Genomic DNA, 18,148 nt, shown 5'->3' with positions numbered 1-18,148 from the left:
ACTGATGTGGGGCTGAGCGAACAGGTTGGTGACATTTCATACAACCGCAGGAAATTACATTCTTTTTGCAGACAAGACAACATAGCATTGCATGTTGTTGTCTTTCAAGATAGAGATTGTTCCTCCAGTGTGTGCTTTTATGACTGTCAAGCACATGTGGTGAGTACAGGGCACTGCCAATTTCTTTGAAGTGAATCAAAATCTTAGCTTTTATTCTGAAAAGGAGAGATCAACTTAAGTTACAGGAAAAAGCCATAAGAGTGGAGCATCAAAAAGGCTTGTTGTTTTCCAACTTTTACGAGAGGGCCTAAATGTACTCAGAAAAAAATGGAAAGTTTGAACATCTACAGTTCTGTAAAAATGGAGCAAATGAATGCAAACCTGTCTTCTAGATTTTTGTTAGTTTTCTAAGATATATATTTTTGGCTTTTTGCCTTTATTGTGAAGGACAGAATAAGCGTGAAAGGTGGAGACAAGGTGACCATATTAACTTTAAAACCCCCATTATCCAAAATATCTCGCAGGTAGTTGTTGCATTTTAAAATTTCTAGGAGACGGGGGCATCTATCAGCTCACCTGGTAGAGCGGGTGCCCCATGTACAGAGGCTGTGTCCTTGCTGCAGCTACCAGGGGTTCAACCCCTGCCTGCGGGCCTTTGCTGCATGTTATTCCCCCTCTCTCTCACACTTTGCCTGTCTTTCTTTGGCTGTTCTATCAACAAAGGCAAAAATATGCCCCAAAATCATCTATAAAGTACTATTTTGTGCATTACAGTCATCTGTAAAATTGATCATTTTAAGTCTCAGTGGTGAATATTAGATGCACAGTTTGTAATATATTAAACCAACACTTTCTTTTATTCTGCACACTTCTGAGAGCAGAGACAAAAAGTTAATTGAATCAATCCAACAAATGTTTGAGATCTCGGTTTGTGATCTTCACAGAGACTGCTCACCCTTTGATACATTAACTTCTTTTTTCCCGTTAGGACCGACAAAGGGTACGCTGAAATAAATGCCAAGGTTTTATCGCACTAAATGCCAATCTATGTTTGGCTTTCACAGGACCATTAACCATTAACCTCTGTTCATCTGCCGATTGGCTGCCGTGGTCAAGTCAAACCTGATCAATAACGCTTCCTTTTACCCTCCAACCAGCCTTGGCAGAAGCCTTCGATGTATTGATGAGTTCAGCTGCTGGCGGAGACATCTGCAGGCGCTTAAAGGCCCCAAAAGAAACTCTTAAAAGATCCTGTAAAGAATAATCTCTGCAAACAAACAACAGCTTCATGACAAAACGTTTTTCATCTGTATATACAGTATGATATGACTGTTATTTATAACTCCTGATGCTTCTCATTTGAAGACTTTTTACTGCATTTAATGACCAGCTGCTGCCAAAGGTCAGCACATTAGCAACAATTTTCTTTCAGCCTCCTACAGCTGAGTGCTGTCTGATATCCAAAGAAGAAAAAGCTAAATTAACCATTTCAGAGAGGCCTGCATGAAAAGGTAAAGTGTTTCAGTGAGGTTATTAAGGCCTTAGGTTATTATGACCCTTCTTATATCTGTTAAATACTTTTTTAATGGACCTTGTGGTGAAATTGTTGTAATAGGAGACCATATATTTTTGTTAAATTATGAATGATCAACTCAAGACAATTTTATTTTTTTAGATTTTTTTGGGAGCGTTTTTGCCTTTATTATACAGGAGAGAAGATCGATAGTGTGAAAGGAGGAAGAGAGGGGATGACATGCAACAAAGGGCCGTGAGCTGGAATTGAACCTGCGGTCGCTGCAGCAGGATATTGCCTTCATTTATGGGGCACCTGCTTTATCCACTGAGTCTCCCAACGCCCCGACAGTTTTCTTTATAAAGCCCCAAATCCAACATTTGTGCAAAGTCTGACACCATTTATCCTTACACCCGGGTTAAGATAAGCATAAACCAAATGGGAGAAATCAATAAATATGCTGTGTGTGTACGGGATAGTGCAGTATTTGGTATATTCAGTATGCAGACATTACAAGAAAACCCTGAACACATGTCAAGTTCTGGTTCATCCTGCTTTTTGTTTCATTAATGGGGTTGCTAAATCCGTCACACATCACAGTTTCTTAAAAGTCCTGAATTTGTCTCTCTCTCTCTGAAACTGGCAGACTCTCTTATTATTCCTCGCGGTGCTCTTCATCATGACTTGCATCAAAGATGCACCGAGACAGCAGGAAAAGCGTTTCCATGGTTTAGTTTGGCTTGACGGACGAGGGGAGGAAAAGGGGGAGAACGAGAGGGAGAGTGAGGACGAGGACAGATAAGGGAATGAATGAGGAGAGGATGAGGAGAAGAATAAGAGAGATGAAGGTGAAAAGAGGAGGATGGGGAGTGAGGGAGATAAGCGCCAACAAGGAAAGAGGACATTGACTTTTGATGTGCTTTAATAGAACATCTCACAACACGGCCGGGAAAAAATAGCTAAACACACACATGCACACTGCACTTACTCGACTACACATCGACAGCAGCGGCCACCCACATGACCACAGCTGACATTTTAATTAATGCTGTCAGACCCTTTCCTCCCATCATACATATTGAATTCTGCAGCTGCCAGACATTCACAGATGTGACAGCAGCTGTGTTTCCATCTGAGGATCTTTATGCATTCTGGGATGCATCAAATTAGAAAGAGCACGTTATAACTAATTCATTCAATGTCTTTACTTTGCTTATTATGAAACAATAAGTGATGGAAACATGAATGAAATGATGACAAAGTGACTGGGTGAGCAGTGAGTGCAAAAATATAAATAAACAAGACCTTGCTCACACTACTGGTTGCAGAGGTGAAATTGAACACTTTAACTTTTACTTAATTTAAAAGTACCGATACCACACTTTGAAAATACTTTACTATAAGTCCTGCATTCAAAACTTTATGTAAGTCTGTAACGCAACTGAGCATGCAATTTTAAAGTTAATATATATATATATACACACACATACATACACATATACAGAATATATATATATATATATATATATATATATATATATATACATACACATATACAGTATATATATATATTTATTTATTTTTTTTTTTTTTTTCAAATGATCCATTTTCAAAATCCACATGAACTCTTCATATTAGCATAAATAAAGATCTTTTGTGTTCATTGAGGGTGGTTCGTGTGCAGCCTATTTTTGTACGACTTTGTGCTTGTCTAATCTAACATTTTTGTTGTAATTTTGTGTCTCTTTGTGGTTGTTTTGACATTTTTGTAGTCTTTTTTTGTCTCCTCTTATTTGATATATCATTTTTTTGTCATTTTGTGTCTCTTTGGTATTCCTTTGTATCTCTTTGTGGTCTTTGTCTGTCTCTGTGGTAATTTTAAGTCTCATCCTGACTGGTAATTTGAGAGACATTTTGCAGATGAAGGCTAGGGAGCCCTCTGACAGCTTGGGCCCCTAGGCCTGTGCCCAGTAGGGCTGCTGAGTTATCCATCGTGGTATCAGCTCATTCCTAGATCATACAGAGATGGCAAAGTGAGCCCAAAGTGTGTCAGCAATTTCCTGACTTTTTAAATGAGTAATTTACTGCATTTTTTTCAAATAACTTGCCCATCATTGGTCAATATGTGGAAAATATTCTACTTTCAGACTGAAGGAGTGATTCATTTTGATGGTTTTTCACCCACAAGGGCAAAAGTTTGTTCCCGAGAGTTACATGAAGTCTAACCTCGTCCATCTTTAAACTTAGCAGCTTCACAATCTTTTTGAGGTTGTGACTGAGAAAGCCTTCTTGTCTATTTGCTGCCGCCTGCTCTGGTGTTTTACACACAGCACGTCGATACAGACATCACCCGGTGCAGTCGAGGGGGATCCTACACAGCGAGCCTCCCTGATGGGAACAGAAACCGACGAGGATCTTGAAGCCTCGGGCGGTCGATAATTGCCCTCCAATTGAATTAAGCTGTGAATGAAGGGGATAGATAGAGATCTCACCTCCCACTGAGCAGCGCTGGATTAAACTCCGGCTGTTTTACTGTACATAGATAACAGCTCGGCTTCACCAATTAGAGGCTCGCTGTACTGAAGTGTCTCTCCAAAGAATGTTTGATAACCGGAGGCTGAGGGCTCAATTCACTGAGCGGCTGATAAAACGCTAAATTCAGATCGCTGTCACGTCTTTCATGATAGCTTTCATGGTCAAAAGAGAGGAGAGAAAAAGAGAGAGTGGAGAGGATGGTCAAATGTGATGTGAGGTGTCCTGCTGACTGTACAGTAAATCCATAAACATCTCCCTACTTCTACTTTTCCTCTCTGCTCATCGACCTCCTCCTTTTCTTTTCTCTCCATAGGACCTTGGAAGCTATTTCAGCTCCTTCTTTTCTCTTCCGTGCCTCAACTTTACTTATAGGCCCTGTGGCAGAGCTCAAACAGTTGGCCTTTTAAGGCCGCAGGATGTACTTTCTGCAAAGAAATTAAATGTAGCCATGTTTGCCAGAAAGTATTGAATGAATTAAAAAGTTTTACAAAAGGTAGAGTACATTTATATTGATTGGAAAAAGTATAATGGATGTCTAGATCTTTGCATGTTCGAACAGACCATAAGATAGCTTTGTTTAAACTTATCGTTCTTTCAGCTGACACCAAGCATTGATCACAGCGAGAATTGAGATGGCTTCATATTGGTTTTTTTTTAATCAAGCGTTGGCATATTGTATATCGAAATATATGATGGCATAGTTGAAAAGCCTGCATATTGTTTTCCACTATAAAAAATGTACAACAAATGAAGATGTGTGTCCTATCTGTGATGCAAAGATCATTTCTTACAAAACATGAGGTAACGTCATTCCCGTATGTTTTCATGCTAACTCAAGACCTACCTTTTTAGTTTGACTTTTAATTGAACTTTATCTTTTTAGTATTTATTTATACATTTTCAGCCTGTTTCACAGTTTTACTACTTCATTTATCATTTTACTATTTTAAAACATATTTATTATTGTACTTTGCACTTTATCGTGTCATTTAACCTCTTCTTTACAGTTTGAGTTTTTATACTGATTTATCTTTTATTATTACTATTATCATTTTATATATTTATTTATTTGTTTATTTACAAATAAATTGGTTTATTTACTCATTTATTTATAGGTTTTATTTTTTCTCTGGTGTTTCCTCACTGGTAGAGTTTCCTCAGTTCCTGGTTTTAATGAGTACTCTTTTTTGTTTTGTTTTGTGCTTAATCACAAAGTCTTGTTTTTCTTGTTTTGATACATGTGTGCATGCGCGTATGTGTGCGTTGGGGGGCGAATTCTGGTTTAACTGTATAAAGCACTGTTCGTATAAAAATTGCTCTACAAATAAAGTCTGATTGATTCATTCATTGATTTTAAGTTTTAAACATTTATTATGATTTTAGGGATGATATCAAAAATCACAGTTATTTTGGGATAATCGTGACACGGAATTTTCTTATCGTCCCATGACTTGTATGAACTGACCTCTCAGCCTCTGCCCATCTGGTGTCTGCTTAATTCTGCAAGACCCACAGTGTAAAATGCACACCAGTCATGCAGGTTAAGTAACCAATTTACATCACTTCATAACAGCAAAAGTAAGTGGTTACATTTCTGGTTACTTTACCTTCTTAACACTTTAAAACTACAAATTTCCCTCAACTACATATCACATATTTTGTGTTACTTAACACCTGTAGGAATAGACAAACAAGACTTTATGGTTTACCTAGCAGCCAGCCGATGTTTTGGAGGTGTTTTCTAGACATCGCCAGCATGGCGGGGTTCACACACCAGTTAAAAAGCCACTTTAGAATACACAATGTGTAAAAACAACAACTTTGGTGTTACTTGTCACATTTTGCCTCCCCACAAAATCAACTACTTAACCATTATAATTCTTACAAGTTCCCTCTAATGCTGTGTTCACACTATGACAGACAATGCAACAGCATGACCAGCTGCATTATCGCTGAGTCGCCACTGAAGTGTTGCTCACACGCTTGTTGATGTAGTTACATCGTAATTTGCTTTTTTGTATCTGTTACTTACTGTTACTTATTGCAGAGCAACTTGACTGAACATTGTCTAAAAACTGAATTTGGTTAAAAAAAAAAAAAATCAATGCTTTTGATCAACGGTTTAGCTCCATTTTACTATCACATTTCACCGCCTGAATTGTGACCATGCGAGAACCGCAATACACATAAAGTTAGCATAGCGCCAGCTAACCTAGCTAAATAAAACAGTCCCACAACCGAAACAAAAACATATGACTGGATAATGCTTCATCATGTCATCAGACCACTGAAAAAAGTTAAGGATAGTTCAAGTTTTATTTGAAATGTGCCACGCCCTACCATAGTGAACCAGAACTACCATAGTGACAAGTTTTCTTCAGTCTGTCGCTTCCACAGAAAATGAATTGTGTTGCACACAGTGAACACAGCTTTAGATGTCAGACATTGACTTTGTTGTGTTCATTTCTCCATCAATTGTTTCACTAAAATTTGTATTTTTTAAATTTTTGACAAAAAAATGCAACATAAATTGGAGCAATGCAAGCTGTTTATTGATGGACATCTACATGTTTTTTTATGTATTTTGTCCCATCATCTCGATCCTAATGCAAAAGTCAAAACTCTGGCTTTGCAGCATTTGGGGACAATTAAGCATCAAACGTGATTGTTGGGAACCATTTGTTAATATCAAACATCAAAGTATGTTTGAAGCAGAACTAAAACTTCTCTGTTTCCTGTGATGGCAAAGTTAGTTCACGAACTGAACAAAGTACAACTTATTGACTGACAGCAAATCAATTGCTGCTTTTTTTTAAAGATCATCAGCTCCAGAAATATTGTTTTTGTGAAAAGTGAGGAAAACTGCAGCCTTCAGAGTTCTACATTTGTCATTCAATGGGGAATACGAAGAAGAGAGAAATGAAAGCACTACTGAGAGCTAAACTCAATGCCTCTGTCAGAACAAGCTTTTTTGTTTTGTTATTGGATATCAGGCGAATGCCAGACTGAGACAGAGAATGGACTAATGTAGTATCTTTTTTAGTGAAGGAGCCTCTTTCTGTTCATTAATGTACTCTATTGATCATCACCCTTTGTGTTTTATGCAGCAGACAGTGTTCACAGTTGGATTTTCTTTTTTCAGTTTGGCAAAATAACACCTTTTACATAATTTATGTCACCCATACTGAAACCAAAACTGTTTTTCTTCACCATAAAAGCTGAGCTCATAAAACCACCAGTTTTTCACAGCCACATTCATTAATACCGAGAGTGCATTTTTATGCACTCCACCAGCCTGTTAATATACAGTCTGCAGTTAAATAAAAAAAGCTTTCCTTCATTGTTGCTGCTGCTATAATGTCAGGCTCACATAAACAGCAACAAGTCTACCAAGTAATAAAATATATTAACGTGCACTTGTTGGTTTCAGAGCACACAGGATCAAATATTCAGTTTGAATGCAATGATATTCGATGATCGATTAATCAGTCGTTAAGAATTTCATCGAATTTGTGGAATTTAATCAATCGATTTATGCAATGCCTTCAAAGTAACGATTTATCGATTAATCAATTGTTCATTTTATCGATAATCAATTGAGAAATTTGCAACCCTAGTACAGAAATAAAAGGTGCACTAGCAGTGATTATAGTCACTTCACTTTCAGAAATACACTACAGTCCAGCAGTGCGTGGTCAGAAGACTCGAAAGACACTATACAAGTGTGGGTCCATTTATCATTAGCAGGTCCATTTTTGCTTTAATCTGATGTTTACCTACATTAACAGAAGAAGAAATGTGGCCCTACAATTTAAAAGAACTAAAATTCAGAGCCACCGCAAACACCACAAGAAATTATCACACCAATGAATTGTAATAGTAATGTAAGTATCATAATAGCCTAAAGAGGAAGAGAGCAGAGATGCCAAGTTGTTCACAAGACGACATATGTCTGATTCTAATCATTAGGTCCCAGTGATCGATCAAATACACTGAACACCGACTTTGCTGCATTTAATCAGAGCAGCATGTCACAATGTCAGGAAAAAGAAAACACTCCATCAATTAGGAAGAGTGTTTTTATGAGCAGGATTCTTTTAGTTTTTCTTTTGACAAGTTTTTTTTTTACGTGCAAGTCTATAAAACTTGCACATCTTACTCATAAGACGGTCTGCCTCTCTGACCAATTACCTGCTGAGTTTTTATAAGAGAACAGTCACTGGACCCATGTTTTACAGTCGACTAGAGAGTTATTAGAGGCACAGATACATTTAGCATTTTTTAGGGAAAAACATTGAATTGTCTCCAACCCTCAAAAACTTGCCCTTGATTCTTCCCCATGATGCTCTGCCAGGCCTGCGCTGTAGGGACTCTTTGCCCCAGTCAGATCAGTCAGATTGTGTTTAGTAAAGTCAACATTCAACAGCTTTGCCCCAAAAAGCGCTTTGTTGCCTTCTCTGTATGTTTGGGATTATTGTCCTGCTGCATTGGCCTAAAATTGGGGTACTTTGTATAAAAAGGGTTTTGAGCACAACACTGTTCATTCTCAAACACCATAAACCTCACAGTCATTGTTTCATTTCAGATATAATGTGCTAGAATGGAGTCAAAACAATGACTATGTTTACACAAAAACTAATACTGCACTCTCATTCTGTAAATGACAATATTCTGACTCATCTAAACAGCATTTTCTATTCGGATATTCTGAACAAGACCTTCTTCCAAATGCATTTTCTTAATAAGACGTGGGATATGTCAGCATTATTTGCATTTTAGGAGCACTCTTTGGACACAGAACATTCGGAATATCTGTTTCCACTGGGATTTATCCTGCAGTTTGCAGCACATGGCCTCTTGTCTGTTTACAATCAGCTTTGTACATTGTATATAAACCAACTCACCAAACATTTGCGAGGCTGTGGCAAAGAAGCATGTCTAATAGAAAAGCTCATACTTCTGGTTCGAAGAAGAAACACACCTACTTTTTGACATTAACAAAGACTTGCACATCAACAGGTTTTTGGATATGCACAAATATCACAACTGCAACCTTTTCGGAAAGGTAGCTGAAGGAATGAAAGCAGGAAGCTGTGTTTGTACGGTCCAACAAGTCTGTGGTTGGTGGAAAACTTAGAAAAATCCAATATTGGTGCAAAGAAGCAAAATGACAAACAGCTCCAGCCATTCCTCATTTCTGAATTTGATGTGAGAAACAGCACTTTAGGGCACAATAACAGGAAATGCACAGCTGTATGCAGACAGGGATATTAGTGAAATGTTATTTTTCATTAGACATGTAAACAGCTTAGTAGGAATATTGTCTTATTCTGAATAAGGTCAAAACATGGGAAATATTGTGCATGTAAATGTGGTCAATGAGAATCGTGTCAAGGTCCTGTTATTTGCAGACTACATTGTATTCACATGCTCCCTGCGAAATTCAGTTGCTATTTGGTTGCACCTAGCAGGATCCTGGCTCCCCATTGGTTCCCCTTTAACCTCACACAGAAGCTGTCATCGGAAACTATTTGGAAAAGGACCCTTTCAAAAAAAACCTGGCAGCTGAATGGACGAGAACAACAGAATACCTTGCACATCTATATCAAAACAGGTAAGGAGAGGGACAAGCAGGACACAACTTTATTGCAACATTTACCTTCATGTTGCAAACCTTATGGTCTAGTTACTGTAACGTCGGAATAATTTTTTTATTTTTGCAAGTTAGACAGTGTGTGGGAGTTCGTCCGCAAAAGGTGATTGGATGAAGTGTCTATCACTGTCACCAAAAAGGAAAAACACCTGTTCTACTGAGAAAAGCCTCTAGTGCTGTTATTCGCTCTTTTTTCAATGAAGAAATACTCTCCAGTTCTGATGTAACTGATGCTACTGCATTATCTGCGCTAACCTCTTCAGGAGCCGCCTTTATTGTTTTGAGCAGTCACCTCTTCACACACACACACACACACACACAGACCTAAACCACACCTGTAGCTGCCAGTAGCAAACATCCAAACAGGATGACTCGGTCTGAACACACACATTACTTAAGCCTGACAAGATGGATTCTCCAATCATCTAATGATATCACGAGAATCCAGCTGCTGTCTAAGATAAGTTCTCCTTTTGGTCTCTGCAATATCTATAATCTAAAATATGCAACAGATGACTCTTGGGCTAACATATTCAGGAAAAAGCAAGAAAAATTTTAAAATGTCTCCATTTTACTCCGCACGCAATGGTTTCCCTTCTATCGGCTGTCAACTCTTGCTAACATTTTTAGAAGGTTAACTTCCTCTTCGCAGCTCATATCACTTTTCTCTCGACCAACTGCTGAGCTGACAAAACTTTCTTTCTCTTAACTGCCACCTCCTCTCTGCTCTCCTGCTCCCCTCTCTCTCTTTCACACACACACACACACACACACACACACACACACACAACAGTACAAACACGCATTTTTTAGTAGCGTTTTGTCTCAGGAGCACAGCAACAGTGAAGCTGAACTCCCATGACAATTGGGGAGTACGAACATGAAAGCATCCAACCTGTTTCATTCAAATGAAGAAGAGGAGCTCCGTGCACTGCAGCTCATCCCAAACACTCTCAAGCGGGAGAGGTTTCAGCCAATAAACCAAATGTGTAATGATCGACAGGCAGTAGCATGCACATTCCTGCACATTCGTGCACAACCTGTGAGATTTTGTCATGATGTGTAAAAAACACTGCAACTGAAACAACTAACAGCAGAAAAGAGGCGAATACTGAAGAGCGGGTGGACCCACAGCCCACAAGCCCTGTGAGTTGACCTGCCGGTCAGGCAGTTCGGGTGAGCTCGTTGGAAAATATTGCCCATTTCAGTCAATTTGAGTCATAAAATGACAGAGCAGCATTCTAAGTAAGTTGTTATAATTTACAGAAACATGCTAAAATCCAATTTGCATAGTCACACAACAAGCAGCTTTCTCATCAGTGCTGCAGCGCTCGGGCTTTCTGCTTCGGCTTTTGACCGGGAAGTTCTGTTAAGGTCCAGACATATTTAAATATCTCCGGTCATATTGTCCTGTTAAAATATTCCCCTATGTAAATATGTAGGTCTAAGACTGTGTTCTTACAGTAAGCAAAAGTCTTTCTGTCCACACTGACTCTGTTAAATATGTACTTCTGTACCATTATGTTAACAAACTATTGTACCCATCAGCTTTGCGCTCATGTAAACACACCACGTAGGTTATCAGCTATACACCCAGGATCGTAGACAAGACATAACAACTTCAAAAATGGGTGAGTACTTGCTGTCTTTCTGCCATTTATACTTTTTAAAATAGAAAACACACATTTTCTATTGTGATATTTACTGAAAATGACAATATAGCCAACAGCAAGTAGGTCATTACCAGAAACTCCCAGCTCAGGTTTGTGGGTTTTGGATCATTAATTACTGCACGTGTATGGGTCTGGCAGAACAGGTTGGCTCTCAAAGCAGGCCAGGTTGGGTTGGGTTTTAAAAAACATGACCCATGCATCAATAGAGCCAACAGATAATGATATAACCACCGTAGAGCTAATGTCTGCTAAAATGTCGACTATCTGACAAACCAGCAACAACCACCTCTACAGAGACAAAAAGCAGTGAAGTCCTAGAAGAGCGAGAATTTCTAAAAACAGCAGAGACTGAGCGTGTGAGCTGTACTGAAAAACTAATAAAGCCTCTTAATTTTCAGATCTTCAAAGTACCAAAGCTCTTTTCAAGTAGAAATAAAAGCACAACAAGAAACAGAGAAGAACAAGGTAAAGAGATCAAAAAGTGTGTCTTACTTTGAGTATTCTTCATTATCTCTGTCGCAGCGAGAATCCTTGTGTTTCTCCCAGTCCTTGCCATGTTTACATGTGGTCAGAAGAATAATATCTTCCCCGTTGTGGATGTGATACAGTGCATTCCTCGTCTCAGAGCCGATGCCAGTGAGGTATCGCTTCCCTTTGAAAACCAGCAGGTATTTCCTGGAAGGCGGCGCATCATTGAGCGTCAGATAACCTATACCCCCTCCTTTTAAGGGGTGATCCTTGGAGAATAGAGGGATGGATATATCAAAGTTAGGTCGGAAGTTTACCACATCCGCGCTGGCTTTTGCCAACATGGCCTGGCCCACCTCAAAGCCCAGATCCTCTGTGTAGTCCGGCCAGGTGCCCGAGTAGAGGTTGAATATGAGGTGGTTCCTGCCATCATTCCACGTCGGCAGGCTTTGGATACGGAGCCTGACATTCTGGACATACTGAGCTGAGAGCTGGTCCCTGTCCAACGTGTCCACTGCCAGGATGAACAGGCAAGCCCGTGTAGGGTCTTTGGTGTGGAAGCGAGACTCCTCAATGGACGACAGTATCTTCTGGTAGGTCTCTGAGATCTCGTCCCCTCTCTGCGGAGGGTAGATGTAAACCCTGAAGCCCGACTGGCAGCGAGCAAAGTCGAAGCAGGTTTCCATGCGGCAGCGCTTGTTCTTGTAGATGTTGTCACGGATCGCACGGCGTTCATGGGGCGAGGTGTGCTGGTGATGGAGCTGAGGGCTGTCCTCCTGCACACACAGACACACAAAATACAGTACAATTACATTGGTTCTTCAGCGTGAGAGTACAAATAACACCTTCAGGATTTCTGGCTGGTGAGGTGTTTAAAAGGGAGAACTAGACATCTTTTAAAGATTAATGATGTGAAATATTGTGTTGAATACTCCAGGGTTCCTACAGCTAAAGGCAAGTTACATTTAGTACTTGTTACGACTTTTTAACACCGCTCAAAAGTATCAGAATGAGAAATACTTTTTTGATCACTGGCGGAAACTGTGGTTCAGTCACTCTAATGCCAAGTATAGAGAATTTTAAAAAGTAGAAATAGGTACCAGCGCAAAGTATTCAAAAATATGAGATAGAAATTCAGTAATAATAAAAAACAATTAGCGACAATTTTGCCCAAATATTTACTTGCATAGAAAGTATCATTTTTGATCAAAATCAAAAAGAGTTCAAAAGTTCACTTACTTAAAAAATGGAACCTCTCTATGGTGGCATATGTGGAAAGTAATGAACATATATTGTTATTAAAGTATCTGTTTGGTTTTTCTTTTCTTCTTTCTTATTTGATTGGATATATGTGCGATGTTAAATTTGTGAATTTAAATTTAAAATATGAAAAGGCCTATTACCAATTATTTTGAGATTTCACAATTCCACAATATCCCCCTCCCAATGTCTTAGCATTTTAAGACTTTTGAAAGATTAATTTAAGATCTTATAACACCAATTAAGGCCTTATTTTTAGATAAATTAATTTAATGCCTTTTTAGGATCCACAGGAATCCTGATACTCTTGATGTATGTCAAGAGGGACCAACACAGACTCTGGTAACATTTTTAAAAATTACTTCATTCTTTCAATAGAGGAAATCAATCTAACTTGGAGGTTCATTGCTTTGTTTCATGACTGAGCCGCAGCGACTCTGATAACACGAGAAGATGAATAGTGACTGTCGATGATTCTCCTAAATCAAGATGTTCTCAACCATCCAGGCTTGTGACCCTTTAAGGCAAAGCGATGTGCACTTTGTCACAGGTTGCATATGTCGAGACAACAGCACTGCAGAAACAAAATCTAGATGCAGACATTTTTTTCTCCAACTGCCTTCCCTGGATCATATGGCCCTTTTTTTTATTGGTTATTTATTTATTGGTTCCCAAAAAAAGGTGACATTCTCTGCTCAGATTGTAAATGTTTTTTTCTCTTATTTCTACATCTGTTTTATCACCTGATTAATCATCTTGTGACACTCATGGCCTTCAACCAGCTGCTAACTCATCATTCGCATTTAACCAGATTATAAAACACGCATTTTAGAGAATTTATTGACTTCAACTACTGTAAAGAATGGATATGTCACCTCATTTTTAATTTCTTTGACAGTTAAAAATAACACTAGGAAAAGGAGAGTACATTCTGCTGAGGATGCTGACTGACTGACTTGCAAGTAAATATTATTATATTAGGGTATCGCAATACTATTTTGTGTTCAGTGATTTTATTTTATTTTATTATCTGACAAAATTCTGAAGTCTTTCTGGCATCCCATGAAGTCAGCTGTTTCACTTAAACACAAAAATATAAAATAAAATGTAACCAAACAACAAAACCATACTACAAATGCTGCATATAACATCAGACATTTTGAGAAGTTGCTACAAATTAATCATCCCCCCTTACATCCGGTGATCAACCACTGGTACACTGAGACTGTGCATAAGACATGCTACTGATTAAAAAGGATGACAAAATAGGTTCAATCGAGCATGTGGGACTCTAAATCTTCTATGTGACTGCAGAATCTGATATTCTTCAAAAAAAAAAGCTTGAGAGGGATCTGATGTAATATTACCTACCAGAGACAACATTCCTCTAGCAAATGCAGCTTGAAAACTTATCTCAAAAATCCTTTTTTTTTAGATAATGCAGGAGGTGATAATGAAGATTCTTCATTTTTAATTTCCTTTAAATTTAAAAACAGTGTACCTCTTGCTCTCCCCCCTCCAGGTACGGCTCCAGCAGCTGGGTTGACTCTGGCCAGTGCCTGGGTGGTCTGGACGGGCTTCTCTGTGGCAGAGGCTGGGGCTGGTACACGTCTTGGCTCTGGTGGTGGTAGGACTGGTACTCTTGCTGGTGGTACTGGTGGTATTGGGGGTACTGGGGAAACTGGTGATATTGGTACGGCTGCTGCTGGAACTCCCCAATTTGCAGACCCCACAGGTAAACGAGGAAGAGAAGACCGGCCCCCACAGACACGAGCAGGTACCGCTTCTTGGCCTGCATGTGTGCTGTGGGGGGGAGGAAGAGGAGGAGGTGGGATAGTGATAGGGGGAGAAAAGGAGGGGGAATAAGAGGGGGGATAAAAGGCTGAAGAGAGGAGGAAAAGGAACTATGATGAGGAGAGGAGGTGCAGGGACGTACACACAGGTCAGCACGACCCACAGGTCAGCCTCTCTATCCAGAGCTCAGCATTTTGGGATTTGGAGTCACTGAAAGGAAACAGAAATTTGTGCATAAATTATCAGTACAGAACAAATCAGAATTTATTCAACAAAATGAAACTTGACTATGTCTGATTAAAGTAGCTCTAATATAGTAGTGTGTATTATAGTCCATACTGACACTAATGAACATTCAAAAAAGTCAGATAAATGCAAGGAAAGACCCAACAAGCATTTTGCTAACAAACTTCAGGTTTCACATCCTGTCGTTTGCAACAAAGTAAGTCAAAAAGAACAATAAAACACACAAATGGTCACATGCAGTGACGTGGTTTGGCCTGGGAGTCCAAGGCTTAAGCCCTGAATGCTTTATACAAAGCCCTAGATGGCAGGAATATAGGCTATGTATGTGTTTCAAGAATAAGAGTAGGCCTAATAAAGTTTGTTTTGTTTATTTTTAAATGCCCAAGATGTAATAATCTGTCATCCCAATCATACTTGAATAAATGTATTTTGTTACATTCCACAACTGATAACTTCAGTACCTATCATTTTCCTCAACTCTTATGAATCCCTTTTTAATAATAGCATTTGTATCATTAAAAATGTAATTATTTAGTAGTCCAACTAATTAATAACAGCTATTAATATTTTCACATCAAATTTTATAAGCAACCAACAACCAACACTTATTTTTATTGAATAGAGCTTGAACGCATCATAATGTAACCTAATGCAACCTTCATGAGATGGTAGTTCGGCCACTGGCAGCATAGAGCTCACTATCTCCCCCTACCAATTTCAACTTGGATTTGTTGTTTTCATTTTCTGTCTCTCCACATACAATCCTCTGACGTTCACTTGACACCACTATTACTTTGACCTTACCAATCAAACCAAAGATAACATTGTGCACTCATTGCTCAGACTGTGATGACTCACTTCAACTTTTTTTCTGGGCATAATTTTAGCACTCCCCTCAAGATGGCACCCCAGACAGCCGCTTATATCGCCTATGGCAAGCGCTACCACTGATGTTTATCAACATAAATTCCCACTGGAGGATCCCCCCTGAACCCACCCTGAAGAGGTCGGGACTAAGCCCTCAGTATCCTCAAATTCTTGAAACACCCCTGGTTACAGGCATCAAATAGCTATAAGTTCATACTTGATCCATCTAAACTGTTTGCCCAGCCCTTGATATGTTATCAGTGGCATCAAATTGAATATGTCGTGAAAAATTTGTGGTAGCCTGGGTCAGTGAGACATTTTAATGATTTAGTAAAAAAAATCTAAACCTTTATGTCACGCTACAATTTGACGACACACGCCATTGACAAGTTTGTCAATTCAAAATTGGTCTGCCTTTTAGCAAAGATTTGTATCCAGGTCAGCAGAACTAAACAAATGTTACAAATCCCAATAGTTTTTTTGCAAATTCGGCAAAGTCTGTGCAGCACTTTGTTTCTGCAAAATCGTAACATTTCCCAAGCAATTTATAGTGAACAGTGTTTCCGGGTTAATTTGTGCGAATATATTCCAACATTTTCATCGGGATAAATCTACTTAAAAGGCCGCTGGTGCGAAATGAAAGAGTCGGAGATACATTAGAGAGATATTGTTCGGTAAACACTGCAGCACGAAACTGCAAGATTTCTGAATGGAGTTTGCAACGCGACACACGGGGAAACAGCACGTGGCCAATTTGTGCCACTAATGCATCGCCTTTGCAAACGCTGTTAGGATTTTCCAAACACCAATAAGATTTTTCTTTTTTTTTCTCGGTCACGTTAATCCAAAATCAGAGAGCTACCACAAACTCCACTCTCTGTGACCTACCTGTTTACAGGAAACACCTGTGGTCCCAGGAAGGGATCGGTACATCCGCTGCTCTCCCCTGCAGCCCGAGCAGGACTCCACAGCTCGGATACACATTCTCCAGCTCTACCTCCGAAACACCTTATCACAAATCCATCCACAAATCATTAATTATAGCTGCTAAAACCATGTGCAAGTAGCTGTCACTCGTAGGGAAGCCCGAAAATGTGCGCTGACTTCATCCTCCACCACGTCCCAGTCACAAACTTTCCTCCACGGAGTGATTTTCACGTGCGCGAGACTCTGACCGAGCGAGCACACAAACACACACACAGCTTTGTGTCAGCACGGCAGGTATCCAAGGTGTGAATGTAGACACGCGATCATGTGCCAAAAACAGCCGTGATAGCATCGACAGTATCCATCCAGGATTAAATGACGTGTTAAACAAGACGCGTGCATCTCCAATGATCGACTGCCCTTTAAAAATAAAAAAATAAAATAAAAATCCTGGAAAGAGAAGATCCAAAGTAACTTTAAAATTTAAATCCACACTCCCACCTATGCGCGCCGAGAAAATGAGTAGAAATCATCATCCCAGGTAAGTTATGGAAATATCGGCGCACCTGATCCGGAGAGACGCGCTTCAATAAAATCCTTTTAGGAGCGACTTCGCGGTCTAATGGATTACATTAACACCATACGTTCATACTGGGGTTCTTCTGGGTTTTTTCATCCTGACTGCTCGACTCCAACAGACCGGCTGTCCTCACATTTCCATCCTCTAATCCTCAATTGGATCAGGGCTGCGCCACCGAGCAGCATCCGGCAACATCAGCAGCAGCAGCGCTGATAAACCAGACAGCAGCAAACTGGTAGTCTGGGGGGATCGGAGCATGCATGGGGCGTCAGTTGGCTCTGATGAGGGGGCTTGCCATGATTCAGCATCTCTAAAGTCATGCATCGGAAGCTTTGTTTGTATCATTAATGATGAGTAAAGTCCTAAGAATGTTATTATAAATATCTTTGGAAACTATGTCCATAAGAAGCCCCAGAGAAGCACGCAGGACCTCTAAACTGACTGTTAAACCTCTTTTTCATTTGCAAACCAAACTCCATCCAAAAATCTGCTAAGTTTTCGTCTTGTTTCCTCCCACCAGTAAACAACATTGAGGTTATATTTTCATGAATTTTTGCTTGGTGCGTCATGAGTGCTGACTGGATGCACATTCTCAATATGAACTCAACCAAGTTATGCTGCATATAATTAAA

General features: G+C 39.5%; 1 protein-coding gene across 4 annotated transcripts in view; it reads right to left on the bottom strand.

Annotated features, from left to right (window-relative positions):
* Nucleotides 1-17,744, bottom strand: part of LOC121955317 (exostosin-1) — a 268,903-nt gene extending 251,159 nt beyond the window's left edge. For 3 of the 4 annotated variants that reach the window (XR_015779177.1, XR_015779178.1, XM_088089580.1), the window contains exons 1-3: nucleotides 16,898-17,744; nucleotides 14,604-15,106; nucleotides 11,867-12,618 (exon numbers count right to left, since the gene is read on the bottom strand). Coding sequence is in view for 2 of the 4 variants with exons in the window: in XM_088089580.1 (XP_087945706.1) it covers nucleotides 11,867-12,618; nucleotides 14,604-14,900 (1,049 nt within the window). In the remaining 2 variants the exon portion in view is untranslated. The remainder of the gene's footprint in view (nucleotides 1-11,866; nucleotides 12,619-14,603; nucleotides 15,107-16,897) is intronic. The other variant, XM_042503209.2, reaches the window with a different exon arrangement.
* Between the last annotated feature and the right edge of the window lie 404 nt (nucleotides 17,745-18,148).

The sequence above is a fragment of the Plectropomus leopardus genome, chromosome 16, assembly GCF_026936395.1.
Source record: "Plectropomus leopardus strain MGB_pleo_1.0 chromosome 16, ASM2693639v1, whole genome shotgun sequence".
Classification (NCBI taxonomy): Eukaryota; Metazoa; Chordata; class Actinopteri; order Perciformes; family Serranidae; genus Plectropomus; species Plectropomus leopardus.
This window is presented reverse-complemented; position numbering and strand designations above follow the sequence as displayed.